General features: G+C 35.5%; 1 protein-coding gene across 1 annotated transcript; it reads right to left on the bottom strand.

The window, feature by feature from the left end:
• Positions 1 to 511: 511 nt before the first annotated feature.
• Positions 512 to 13,285, bottom strand: LOC135154307 (bridge-like lipid transfer protein family member 1). Its single transcript, XM_064100408.1, has 2 exons — positions 12,967 to 13,285; positions 512 to 3,173 (listed from the first exon to the last, which is right to left on the bottom strand). The coding sequence occupies exons 1-2, from the start codon at positions 13,281 to 13,283 to the stop codon at positions 2,909 to 2,911; spliced, it is 582 nt and encodes a 193-aa protein (XP_063956478.1). The 5' UTR covers positions 13,284 to 13,285; the 3' UTR covers positions 512 to 2,908.

Raw genomic sequence — 13,285 nt, 5'->3', positions numbered from 1 at the left:
ATCCGCTCCTGAAAGAAAATCTATAGTCATCATGAACCATTAAAATTATGCATTTTATTACATAACAAATGAGGCCGCTGCTCGTATATGACATCAAAAATAAAAAACTTTTAAATTCTAATAACTTTCTTATCTTGAATGGATCTAATTAAAAACTTTATCAATATCTTTATCATTTTCTGCCATTTTTACTATAAGCTTTCTATGAGGGTGAACTTCCCCTTTAAAGGCTTGGTTCAGATTACTTGAAAGAAAGCTTGTTAAAGGGATGCTCCGGGCTAAAAATAATATGAAATAAACAGATTAAAAAAAATCAGACAAACAAAACACTAAAAATCTGATCAAAATCGGACAAGGAATAACAAAGTTATGGCATTTTAACGATTTGCATTATTCCAGTGAAACTGTTCTAGGCATGTCTTCATGAATATTCAATGATCAAATTGATGATGTCACATCCTAACTTGTTCTTTTGTATTTTATTATATAAAATTAGGTTTATTAAAAGAAGTGAAAAAATTGCATTGACAACTGATTTAATGCATTAGATATTCATTGCTGCAACTTATTTCATTATAAAGGAGACTCATTGTTCACACATGTATGAAATATGAAACAATTATGATTTCATGTAATAACATAAGAAAAAGGAAAGTGGGGATGTGACATCATCAGCCTACCTAATGAATATTCATGTTGATGTGCATATACATGTAACTATTTTCACAAAATATTGCCAAACTTTAAAATTCAATAACTTTGTTTATATTTGTTATCTGATTATGATGAAATTTTCACCTTTTTGCTCAATTAATTTTACTCTATTTATTTAGATATAAATTATTTTCAGCCCAGAGCATCCCTTTAAATGGTGTGCAATCTGTCAAAAAGAAAATTATTATCACATATAATTTTTTTTTGCTCTTTCTTAAATAAACCTGCTTTGGATGTGTGCCAAAGACATTGACTTCTGCACAATAAACACTTATTCATGAAATAACATTCATGTAAGTAGCGCACATACATTTAGAACATATTGGCACTCACCAATAATTGGTTGACATATTGTACACACATTGCACAAGTACATGTGCTAATCTATACATACGGCGCCATTGTCAAACAACATATGGCGATAAGTGATGAGAGAGAAAAAAATACTTTTAGTAGATCTCTGTACAATCTATATAATGTACAAAACTTTATCATACAGACACACAACATATGCAGTTTTTGCATGACATCTCAGAAAGCATGACAAAGATTATCAAATTATACAATTCTACCAGCATACATGTACATGTAAGCATTTTTATATTTTCTAAGTTACAACTACAAAATACCCAAAAGATCATACATGTATGTAAATATTTTATGAAGTGAATGTCAATGAATCTTTCAACTTTGTATACATTTAAAACAATAGATTTGGAATATTATAACAACAGCATTTAGTCTAGTACAAAATTAAGTACTTACACACATGAGGGTTTAATCATTTTGATTTGAACACACTAATATTGATTTCATACAAATGATTTCATGCGCTATCTGGGATACGACCACTTTTCAGATGGATCTGCTTGCAAATCTTATTGGCACTGGTTGATATCACTGACATGTGATCAGAGCAGTCCAAGGAATACAAAATGTCACGAGTAATTAAATACATGTACAATTTGTTAACATGACTGGCTTTTTGGAATTTTGCAGCAAAATATTACAGGGGATAAATTATCAAAACCTTGCTTCCTTTCCCTACCAACCTCTTTAGAAATTCTTCAATAACAACAGAAATAGAGCCTGATTCCAGGATCCTCCCAATACACGTTCAACAAATTGCTTTTTTGTGAATGCTGAAAAACTAGTAGAGATGTTTGAAATGTTGCATTTGAAAGAAATTCAATTCAATTCAATTCTTTATTCCATTTCCATTCAAAATATAATATAAAGTAATATAAAGTATAAAGTAGTAGAAAGACAGTGAAGTAAAAAATGTAAAGATGGATGAAGAAACAAATAATTTTGTAGGTTTATGCAATGCAAGGTATAGAACTTTCACTCTCTGAATCACTCATATTATTCATAAAATCTTAGCAAGGTAGACTTATATAGAAATGACCACTTAAATAGAATGAATATATGCACACAGAGAAATAATCACTTGTTCACTCGTTCATCTTCCCATGGAACATTCCCAGGAGTGTCTATTCTGGTTCCCTTGAGTCGACTCAAACCTTCTGCTTCACACTATATTCAGGAGATGCCCTTTTGGTCATATTGGTCTGAGTCTGAGGAGTGTACTGGTAGAGAACCTCAATTTCCTGCAGGGATCTTGCTCATATGCTGCTTCAGAAGATGTCTTCAGAGAAGGACAGCTCTCGTCATTATTTTTTTGGATTGTCCAGGTCATTTCGAAAACCAGTAGCTCTATGAACATGCAAAAATCGCCAGTTGACACCAAATAATATGCTTTAATCCACTACACCTATAATTTAACATCTTGAAAAAGCGGAAGGATATTCCCACAACAATTCCAATATCTCAAGTACCAGGATAATTAAAAAATGCATTGGGTTATAGCCTCAAGAACCCTGATTTTCCAACATACAGATCTGCCCATTGCAGCAATGAAGCAAACGCTTCTGATCAAAAGATCATGAGATGGAATCTGAAGGAAGTACCTACTTGGAGAGATTTCATCGTTACATTGCTGCATCACTGTATCTACGATCCTCATGTGGACGTTCTTGAAGCAGTAGAGTCTTGTCACCATTGAGCAGGGTATGGACCCTCAAGTTCCTGGGAAAGCTTGCTTTGAGGAACCTTTGGCAGGAAGAGCCTTGTTCTTTGCCGCTTCTCTGCACCGCTCTTCTCTCTTTGTCATCATTGAGCAGGGTACGGATCATCAAGGTCCTGGGAAAGCTGGCTTTGAGGAACCTTTCGCAGGAAGAGCCTTGTCCTTTTGCCGCTTCTCTGCGTCGCTCTTCTCCCTTTCCAGGATGATCATGAGGAGATTCTTGGCCAGGAGCGATAGAAGCTTGTCAGCGGGGTCCATGGCACCCCTCTGGATCCACTTTGGGATGGTGGTGCGGGCATGACGGAATCCCAACTTCTGGAGGATGTAGTCCACCCCAACAGGCTCAATCTGCTTCCCACCCCAAGACAACAACCTACAGATGAGATTAAAATGATAGTGAAAAGGAAGACATTGATAAAGAATCCTATAGTAACAATAATTGTATATTATTTGAGTTATAATCTCAGCTGGAGCCTTGTTTGTTCAGCAAGAGTTCTTCAAAATGTCAACATTAATTAAATTCTCTCCTTGCTGACATTTTTATTCTAAAATGTATGTTTGGGATTGATTTTCAGGATTCTGATACACACCTAAACCTGTCTAAGTGGCCACTTCTCTATAGTGAACACCTGTTTGTAGTGGCCATCAAAACCGTCTCCCATTTGAAATAAAAATGTAATACAGATAAAGGCTACCTGTCTCTTGGTTTGCAAATCAATCACTAAATACCGATGACCAATCAAGATCGTCGTCGCACGCGCACTCTGTTTAAAATACTGACCAGGAACGAATCAGTGGGCTCTTTCATACTTGCAATTCATCGCAAACCTTTGTGTTACAAAGCCCAGGTCATCTTTTCTGTATCCCTTGGGTGGTCTTACCGGTACGAAATTTAAGGATTTTAGGGATTTCTTCCCCTCGAACATTATTTAGGCAATAAACAAATAGTGTAGGATTAGAATGGGCACAATGTGAACTCTTTTTATAACTTTTGCTTTACTATGTATGTGGTATGAATTCAATGCGTGTTAAGTAATTTGGTCAAACTACAAAATGAGGTCACTGGAGTTGATTGAGCAAAGAAAAAAAATATAGTAATTTGGCCAAAATAATAACAATGATAGAAATACAAAACATTTGTAGGGCACTTTTAAAATACAGGTGTTTCTAATGCATGCTATTTTCTGTTTATGACCTATTCATAACTTTGTAACAAAATGAAACAAATTAAAAAATCATTAAAAAAATAAAATCATGAAACAAATCAAAATCCTCTAGATAGTTATGTTTCAAAGAATAATATAAAAGGAGGCATATGAAAGGGATCATGTAATTAAAAAATATATAACATCAGTTGAATTTGGGAGCTAAATAATAAGGTTGTAGTGAAAAGGACACCTGGAAAATAAATTGGTAATTGCACAGAATTTATTTTTTCACCAAAATGAAAATATATATATATCTGAAACAGGAAGAAAAGGACGGCATGTGGGGATGCACGTGAGGATATTCAGATACTTTGTATTAAACGGGAAGGAAAGAAAGTGAGATTGAATGAGAGTGATAGTGAGAAACTGATATAGGCCGGGGCAAACAAGCGGGCATATTGAATCTGGAGCCCTAGCAACTGACCGGCCGATAAAAACAATACACTAGCGGCCCGTACAGCAGCGCAGCATTTTGGCATGCCTACAATGCATAATACATAAATATCGCATGAATTCATACTTTGTGTTGAACATCATGATTATTGCGTTTACCCATTTCATTATCTGGTAGTTTACAAATCTTTCTGAAATTGTCAGTGCTGTTTCTGACATTATTTCATTGTGTTTCTTATACTTTGTTTTCATCGCACTAAGGTCAGTGCTGTTGTGATGTCACTCCGCCCCGCCTATATGCATATGGATAATAGTATCCACAGGATATTAGAAAAAGAGGGAGGGATGGAGAATGAGGGAGAGAGTGATAGAGAGAGAGAGGTGGGGGAGGAGGGATGGAAGGAGGGAGGGAATGGGCAGGGGGGATGGAGTCATGGAGATTGATAATCTTAAACTAATGCATCAAATCAAAACCCTTTATAGAATCCTGTAGAAAGCTCACGATGCATCTTGCATCAGTTGATGGATCAATTTTCTTGAAACTAACAGAAATAAATTATTCACAAGCTCGGAGGTAGATTACCCATCCCATCTACAAGCCATTATATCTCCAGATAATGCTGCCACTAGTGACGGTAGATAAAACCTTGATAAGCACAACTAGATCTATTTGTAATTGTCACTTTTGATATATGCATCCCGAGGGGTGTGTTCAATGTTGGTTTCAAATTTGAACGGCAACATGGATCATGATTGAAAACGTGGATATGAGAAACAAAGGGTGTGTTCAATGTCCTCTGTTCCCGATCGTAAAGGTAAACGTCTTTCAAATCACTATTCGGAGGACAATTCAAACGTCGATAAAGATGCGTTTGTAAACGCGTTCAGCTCAAATCTTACGACCTTGAGCATCGCGAATGCGACAATGAACACAATTGAGTTTTGAAACGTCTTCAAATTTACTCTCGCAGTGGAAGCCTACACAAACAGGTGCCAGAACTGACCTTTCTTGTAATGGGTCAAACTGTGCACTAACGCTGCCCGAACAAAAGCGGGAAATTGAAAGAAGATCAAAATGTAAACGGCTTTACATTTTTGACACTGAACAATGCGCTGTTGATCGTGTTTGTGTTCGGCGTGTTCTAATTGCGTTTTCAATCATGATTCATGTTGCTGTTTAATTTAAAAATTGACATTGAACACACCCTTAATGTCATTTTGGGAGAGAAAAACCTGACAACAACACTTCTCTGTTGATTGAAAGTGTGCATTTTTTCAAAGAAAAAATTATAAGAATGCAGACGACAGTCTTTGATGGTAGGGATTAGAGAAAGAAGATTAAAGTCCAAGGAATGAAATGGGACACAGAATGTACAGATGAGCATGGGTGGGTGTGTGTGTGTGTGTGAGTGAGTAAAATTTGTGTGCATGTTGGGTGTGTGTGTGAGACAGATAGAGAGAGGGGGGGGGACAATATAAACTGATCTGATTTTCACCATTTTCACAAATTTCATAAATCCAACAACTAAAACCAGAGAAGAAGCTAGAAAATAAGCAATCTCTGTACAATTTCACACAAATGAAGTCATACTTTCCCTTCTAAAGCCCAGCACACACGATGCGATTTGTTTCGATACAAATTACAAAGGAATTGCAACAACATTTGATATGAACATTCCACTGATTAAATCTTAGCGATCAGAGTTAAAAACAGTGGTAGGATTACTGAAATCGAAATTTAGCCTAGACCGAGCCTCGCTGTAGGAATGAAAGAAAATCAAATTCCATATTGTAATGACGTCATCATCACCTGCAACTAGAAGCCAATTTGGACATTACTCTACCACAGAGCTTGCCGCAAAGCAAAATTATGATTTTATTATTCCTAACATTATGCCGAACTTCAAATGAAATAATTTTACTTCTCGGAGCTTTAACATTTAAAGCAAATTGTGATTTATCAAAAAACTTTGTGGCATTGCTACGCATAGTGAGCGCTGGACTTAACCCTGTAAATTAAAACCATAATCCATCTCGACAACATAATACTGCATCTTCAAGGAGGATTAATATTTCAATGTACATGAAGCAATCAAGTACAATCAATACTACGTTACCACAACTATTGTGGATGTAACAATTGCAAAAGAAATTAAAGACGTACTCCAGGCTGAAAACAATAAGATTTCATCAGATAAAGAAAAATCAGACAAACAAAACACTGAAATTTTGATCAAAATCAGACGAGGAATAACATAGTGATGACATCTTAAAGATTTGCTTTATTTTGGTGCAATAGTTCTATGCACATCTTCGTGAATATTCAATGAGCAAAGTGATGATGTCATATCCCCACTTGTTCTTTTGTACTTTATTACATGAAATTATGTTTATGCTAATTTTGTCCTTAAAGAATGATAAAATTGGACTGACAACCGATTTTTCATTGCATTACATATTTATTGCTGCAACATACATGTATTTCATTAAAAGGGAGACATATCACAAACCCATGTATGAATGAAATAATTATGATTTTATGAAATAACATAAGAAAAAGGAAAGTGGGGATGTGACATCATCAGCCCACCTAATGAATATTCATGACATTGTGAATTTTACTCTATTCAATTAGATAAAATTATTTTCAGCCAGGAGAAGACCTTAAAAGAGGGATTAGAATAGAATAAATGAGGCTAAAGGAGATAGTTCCATATTTCTTTCAAACTCTGTAATTCCCTCAGCCCCTTGAGCAATTCAAAGTAAATATGGCACTTAATAAATCACATTATCATCATCATCATCATTATTGTCATTATTACTATCATCATTGTTTTTGTTATTATTATCATAATTATTATTATTATCAATGTTATCATGATCATTCCATGGCTCAGAATGGAATACCAGAAATATTCCAAGAGTTTGGGAAAATATTCCATGAATCGCAGATGAGTGGAATATTGGCCCTAACGAGTGGAATATTTCTGGTATTTCATGAAATAAAGCCATCCAATATAACAATGATCATCTATACAACCCCCCCTACGAAAAAAAGAGGGAGAAATTTGATTTAACAAGTCATATCACTAACCACATTACAGTCAGTCCGCAAGCCCTGAAAAAGTAGCATCTTTTATCCAAGTGATATTCATGACTAGATGGTTTTTGCATAGTTAATGAGCTTGGTGTGAACCCAAACACCTCTTTTTATTCGGCCATTGCTACTCTAAATATTGACCAAATTTCATGTTTTTGGTATCTTTGTAAAGAAGAAGAATCATTCTTTCAGGTCATGTGTTTGGATTTTTAAAAGAATGTTGTAATATAGGAAAAACTTTTGATCTAAAACATGAAACAAAATTTTTTTTTCATGCAACAAAAGTTGTTGTTTTCACACTTAATTTCTGTTTGGGCACAAATGATTTTTAGATCATGATAAAACTGAAGATCTAAGCTTTAATTTGATATAATTTTGATAAGAAGATGTATTTTAGATGGGTCAGCAGCCAGCTTTTCATAGGCCAAGTACATTTTGCAGCTCAAAAACAAGAATACTGCGCTCTGATTGGTCATAGAGACCACACACCCACGCAAATTCCAATGTTCCCCACACTGGGCCTCTGCAAGGTCACACTCACCATGTGGTAATCTCTTCATATTACCCGCGCCTGTCTGTTTTGAAAACAGTATTCAGCCAATCAGAACTCTGGATTTTATGTACTCAGAAATTTCAGAAATCTCGTCTTGCATCTTGATGGAAAAAGCTGGCTGCTGACCCATCTAAAGATGCCACATATCAAGAGTGACATTGTAAGAAAGTATAGAGTTTGAGCTTTCTTATGATATAAATAATGTTGGTGCCTAAAACACAAAATGTTGCACAATTTGCAAGTGAAAACAGAGGAAGAAAATTCTGTTCGATGCATCTTTTCAGGTAAAATATTCACTTATTTATCAAAATATTTCATTCAAAAGAAATGATCAATATAAAAGAGTAACATTTACTCTTGCCCATGGTACAAAAATAATCAATATTACTCAAGGAGAAAGTGGTTAAATTCTTTGAGAAAGAAAGTCTCACAATTCACGAGATTTTGCAGGGACATGAATTCAGCCACGAGAGGACTTGGATAAATCTTGCTCATTTGCTCATTAACACAGGGGCTTGCGGACTGACTGCATTATGGCAACATCACTTTAGGATCAATTTTGGTCAGTGACATGCGACTAACATGTAGTTCATTATGACGTTATTGAGCGTAATTGTGATCTATGCTGCGCATCGCATTGTTTTAATTATTGTACGCGTTGTATATTTCATGCATGCGCACTAGACTGTTGAATATGGTCTCATACTCGGTAAATTTTGTACTGGAGCCTATTTGTCGGATTTCGGTCATTTTAGGGATACGCTCAGATACTGCACAGGCAATTTATGCAGACCAAAATATGCGTTTTTCATGTATGGCTAAAATGCTCTATATAGATGATAATTATCATTATTATTAATATCAGCATCATCATATTAAATTGTAAAAAGAAGTCATATGCATTTCAAATCTGCAACTCTTAAAGCAGATACAAACCAATAGCGTCATCTCGAGTCCTCAACTACTCATACCTGGCCAATTTCCTGACCCATAATGCTAGTGTAGTCTAGTAATATAGACCCACTTGAATGATAACAAGCTAATTAACTACTCAATAGACCAGTTCGTAGTTACTCATGGACAATTTTCGGTCAAATGACCTTTCATTTTCTTTCATTATGATAGGCAGATTTCAAAGCAAAATATTACGTAAGCTTGCCTTACATAGCAGGATGAAGAAATTGAATAGACCAGGTGACTAGAATAGCACACCAATGAACACTTTATGAAGGTATTTGTTGCATTCCTACTTTGAATGCATATCATAGCATGTTGCACAATGTACTTGGCAAACGTTGTTGTTTTTTGTGGATGTAAATGAAACCACAATTCAAAAGAATATATGAATAATCAAGACATCAAAGTTGGTGCTTATCTCATTAGATTTTAAACCACCATGTCACTTTAGTACAAATGACCTTCCTCTGATCATGCGTAGAATCTTTTGATCATGCGCAGAAAGGAACTACGAACTGGCTTTATTTATACCGCAATAATTATGTTACCAAGTAGCAAAACAATTACTTTTCCTCTCAAAACTTTTTAGTTTTTCTATACAAATACAATTATAGGTCAATTTATTCTAAGTACCGGTAGTATTTAATAGTAGATACATGTATCTGAAAACGTATATTTTAAGAATATGTATTTATAACACACAGTCAATGAGAGACCGCACACAGTTCACTCCCCCTTTAATATTCATTGTTGGTTATTGCATACATGCACATGTACGCCATCATCTGCAATCAACCAATGCTCATTCACTTTTTCTATCCTCATCTTGCTTTGTCTACTACCTATAAGATCTGCAACAATAATGCGTGCAAATGGAGAAGCTTTATGTTATGTATTATCTTGACAGAAATATTGAAAATGTAGTTTTTGTAAGTCCTTTGTTGGAGAAAAGGTAAAAGCAGCCTTTTTGTAGAGTTTAATGACACCATCAATCAGAGTCTTTTATCCCACCACACATATATAAAAAAACATTGGCGTTGAAGAAATTAATGAAGTCGCTGGAATGAATTCTATGTATAATACCTCAAATAAATCTTTCCACATGAAAGGGAGCAATGTCCGAACTCCCTCTCGGTTGCTTTTAAAGTATTAGATGCTCATGTAAAATAGATTGAGTATACATCCTGTATTGGATTATCATTAATTATCATTCTTTTAAATTTTTCATTAACCCCCATTATGACTAGCTCACATTTGTGAACAATACCATACTATTAAAGCCTTCTTTCTGCAGAGATTTTACTTTTTCAAACTAATTCTGTGAGTTTGGTCTATTCTTTCTTTAGATATTTAGTCATCATTCATTCATTTCTTTCCTTTCCTTTTTTATTACCTGCAGATGCGTTATGCTTATATCACTACATGACTTGTTTATTTTTCCTTCTCTCTGGAAATGTATATCTTTACATAAAATATTCATCATTTAGTCTATTGTTCTTTTTATCCCTTTTTCTTTTTGAAATTTTTATGCTTACTACTCTTGTCATAACCTGAAACTGAAAAAAAACACAACATAAAAATCATTTCAAGCAAGGAGGAAGAAGTCTGCGAACAGCGTCCCCCGTCTGAACAACGGACCTGACAGGCGGTGTTGGTCCGTCTGTAATTTCCCACAATGTACTACGTTCTTTGTCCAAGATTAAGTTTCAAGTTTAGTTTATTTCTCCTCAAGAGAACAGATAAAATACATAATACATAAAATAGAAGTTTTGGAAAATGAGGAGGGAAATGGGGAAAAAGGAAGATACATTGTGATAGGCCAACCCATTACAAAAAAGGAACTCAAACATAAAATCACGGTTTCAGGTTATATGCCCCCCCCCCCAAAAAAAAAAGACATACACCAAAAAACTAAACCGGATGGAATGCTGCTAGCTTTTTAGCTGAAAGGAAACCCTTCAGGAGGTTCCAGTGAGGCTTGACATTCCTGGACCTCATAACCTAAAGCTTAGCAATTGATTTTATGGCTGGTGGGTGTTTCATAAAGCTGTTCGTAAGATACGAATGACTTTACACACGACTGGTGACCCCTTCTTGTGCTAAATGATACATCCCTATGTCATTCATTCAGGACATAAAACATGTTCCAGTCGTTCGTAAAGTTGTGTGTAACTCTATGAGCAGGTTTATGAAACACCTTCATGTACCTGATTTTTATGAATGATCATATGCAATAATAGATTAAACCTTTTCATGTTGTGGTGCCCCGGACGTGCCTCAATTGACCGCAAGCCACTTCTGGGGCCCGTCTTACAAAGAGTTGTGATTGATCTGATCAATCGCAACTATGGATGGCCAGCAACATCAACATCTATTATGCATGTTTGTTCAAAATATTTTCTAGCTATGATGTATATTGAATGCATTCATTGTTTTCTTGAAAATTCATTGTGCTTCTCTTCGTTTACCAAGGACATTGCGCAAATTTCCTGTAGAAAAAATTATGGCACTGATGGATTTCCATAGAGTTACGATTGATTGGATCAATCGCAACTCTTTGTAAGACGGGGCCCCCTGAGCTCTGCAATCTCAATGCCCATTGTTCTAAACTTGGGTATTTCAAACTTTGGTCTGAAGTTATGACTTAACTATGTATGGATATCCAATGATACAAATCTCTAACAGCAATATTTCAGCTCATTTCACACTCAAGCCGGTCATAAACATCTCCATGATAAAACCAAAGGGAAAGAACACAGTGAAGTACACAGCTCTACTACTTTTCATATTTTTGAATTTCAGATTCTTATATTTTTAGGTCTAATAGAATCTATTTGCATTCTGCATTTCACATTTTTTACTTTTTAGTGTATCTTTTGTACATATATAACTACTTTGGTTGTTTACTCCAATTTGTATATCCAATTCATATTTTTGTTTGCTTGTTCCTATAGGGTTAAATGATTGAATATGAATTAAGTTTATAACATTCTGGTGGCCTATGACCCACAAGCTAAAAGGTTACCACATTTCTTTTCCATCTTATCTCATCCATGTTGCAATGTTCCATAATAATGTAGTATATTATTCTGTAATTATTTACTTTTTTTTCTTTGTTATTTACTTGTAATGCAATAATTTACTGTTGCTGTCGTTGTCGGAATTGAAACAAAATATAAAAGATTCATTCATTCATGCATTCAAACAATAAAAACTTAAAATGCATACACATTTTCACATTTTCAGGGTCACATAATATTAGCACACAGTTAGACCATGGCCTAAAGTGAAACTGTACTTCATAATAAGCCAGTTCGTACAGTAGTTCCACTCTGCGCAAGATCAAAAGATTCTGCGCATGATCAGAGGAAGGTCATTTGTACTAAAGTGACATGGTGGTTTAAAATTTAATGAGATAAGCACCAAATTCGATGTCTTGATTATTCATATATTCTTTTGAATTGTGTTTTTCATTCACATCCACAAAAAAATGCGTCCACGAATGACTGGTATATTTCACAGTTTGCCAAGTACATTGTACAACATCCTCTAGTATGCATTCAAAGTAGATATGCAACAAATAACTTCATAGAGTGGCACCAAAATATTTATAAGACCTTGTCATGTCTTATACACCAGCTCGTAGCCTGAGATCATCACACCAGCAGCTTCTTAAGACTCCCAATACACGTGTAGCCTATGGTGCGCGAGCTTTCTCTGCCACAGCATCTTCCCTTTGGAATATTTTGTCATTGAATTAATAAGAATTATATAATTTTAAAATTTCTAATCTAAAGTGAAGTCTTATCTTTTCTTACAGTATTATTGGCACTTTGACACTCGTCCAAACTCTCTCATTCTTTCTTTTTCTTGTGCGCCTCGGAATAGAATATTTCTAGATAGATGGCACCATATACTAGTAAATGCCTATTAGTAGTATCAAAGTCCGGCTTACCTGATAGTTGGTTCAAGCTGCCACGTGGAGCAAACAAAGAGCCGGCAGTCGCCGTTTCCGGCCTTGGCGACATTCCCTGTCCCTCCCTTCTTCTCCTTCCTCTTTTTCCCTTCTACAGACTCGGTGGGAGTGGACGATGTCGTCGACGATGGGGACGATGAAGAGGAAGACGATGACAGCAAGGACGATGACGGGCGCTGAGATGGGGCAGTGGTCTGCAGGGTGGTGGACTTCAAAGTGGCTATCTTCTTGGAGGTAGTGGACGGAATTTGAGAGCTGGTGGGCGGACTCGAGGCCATTGGTTTCATTGGTGCCATGA

This window comes from Lytechinus pictus, chromosome 5 (genome assembly GCF_037042905.1).
Source record: "Lytechinus pictus isolate F3 Inbred chromosome 5, Lp3.0, whole genome shotgun sequence".
Classification (NCBI taxonomy): domain Eukaryota; kingdom Metazoa; phylum Echinodermata; class Echinoidea; order Temnopleuroida; family Toxopneustidae; genus Lytechinus; species Lytechinus pictus.
The sequence above is the reverse complement of the archived record's forward strand: the minus strand, read 5'-3'. Positions and strand labels throughout refer to the sequence as shown.

Coding starts and splice junctions, on each gene's coding strand:
- LOC135154307 (XM_064100408.1), bottom strand. CDS start 13,283: ATGGCACCAATGAAACCAATGGCCTCGAGTCCGCCCACCAGCTCTCAA. Junction 3,174..12,966: donor CAGCTTGAACCAACTATCAG/GTAAGCCGGACT, acceptor TCTCATCTGTAG/GTTGTTGTCTTGGGGTGGGA.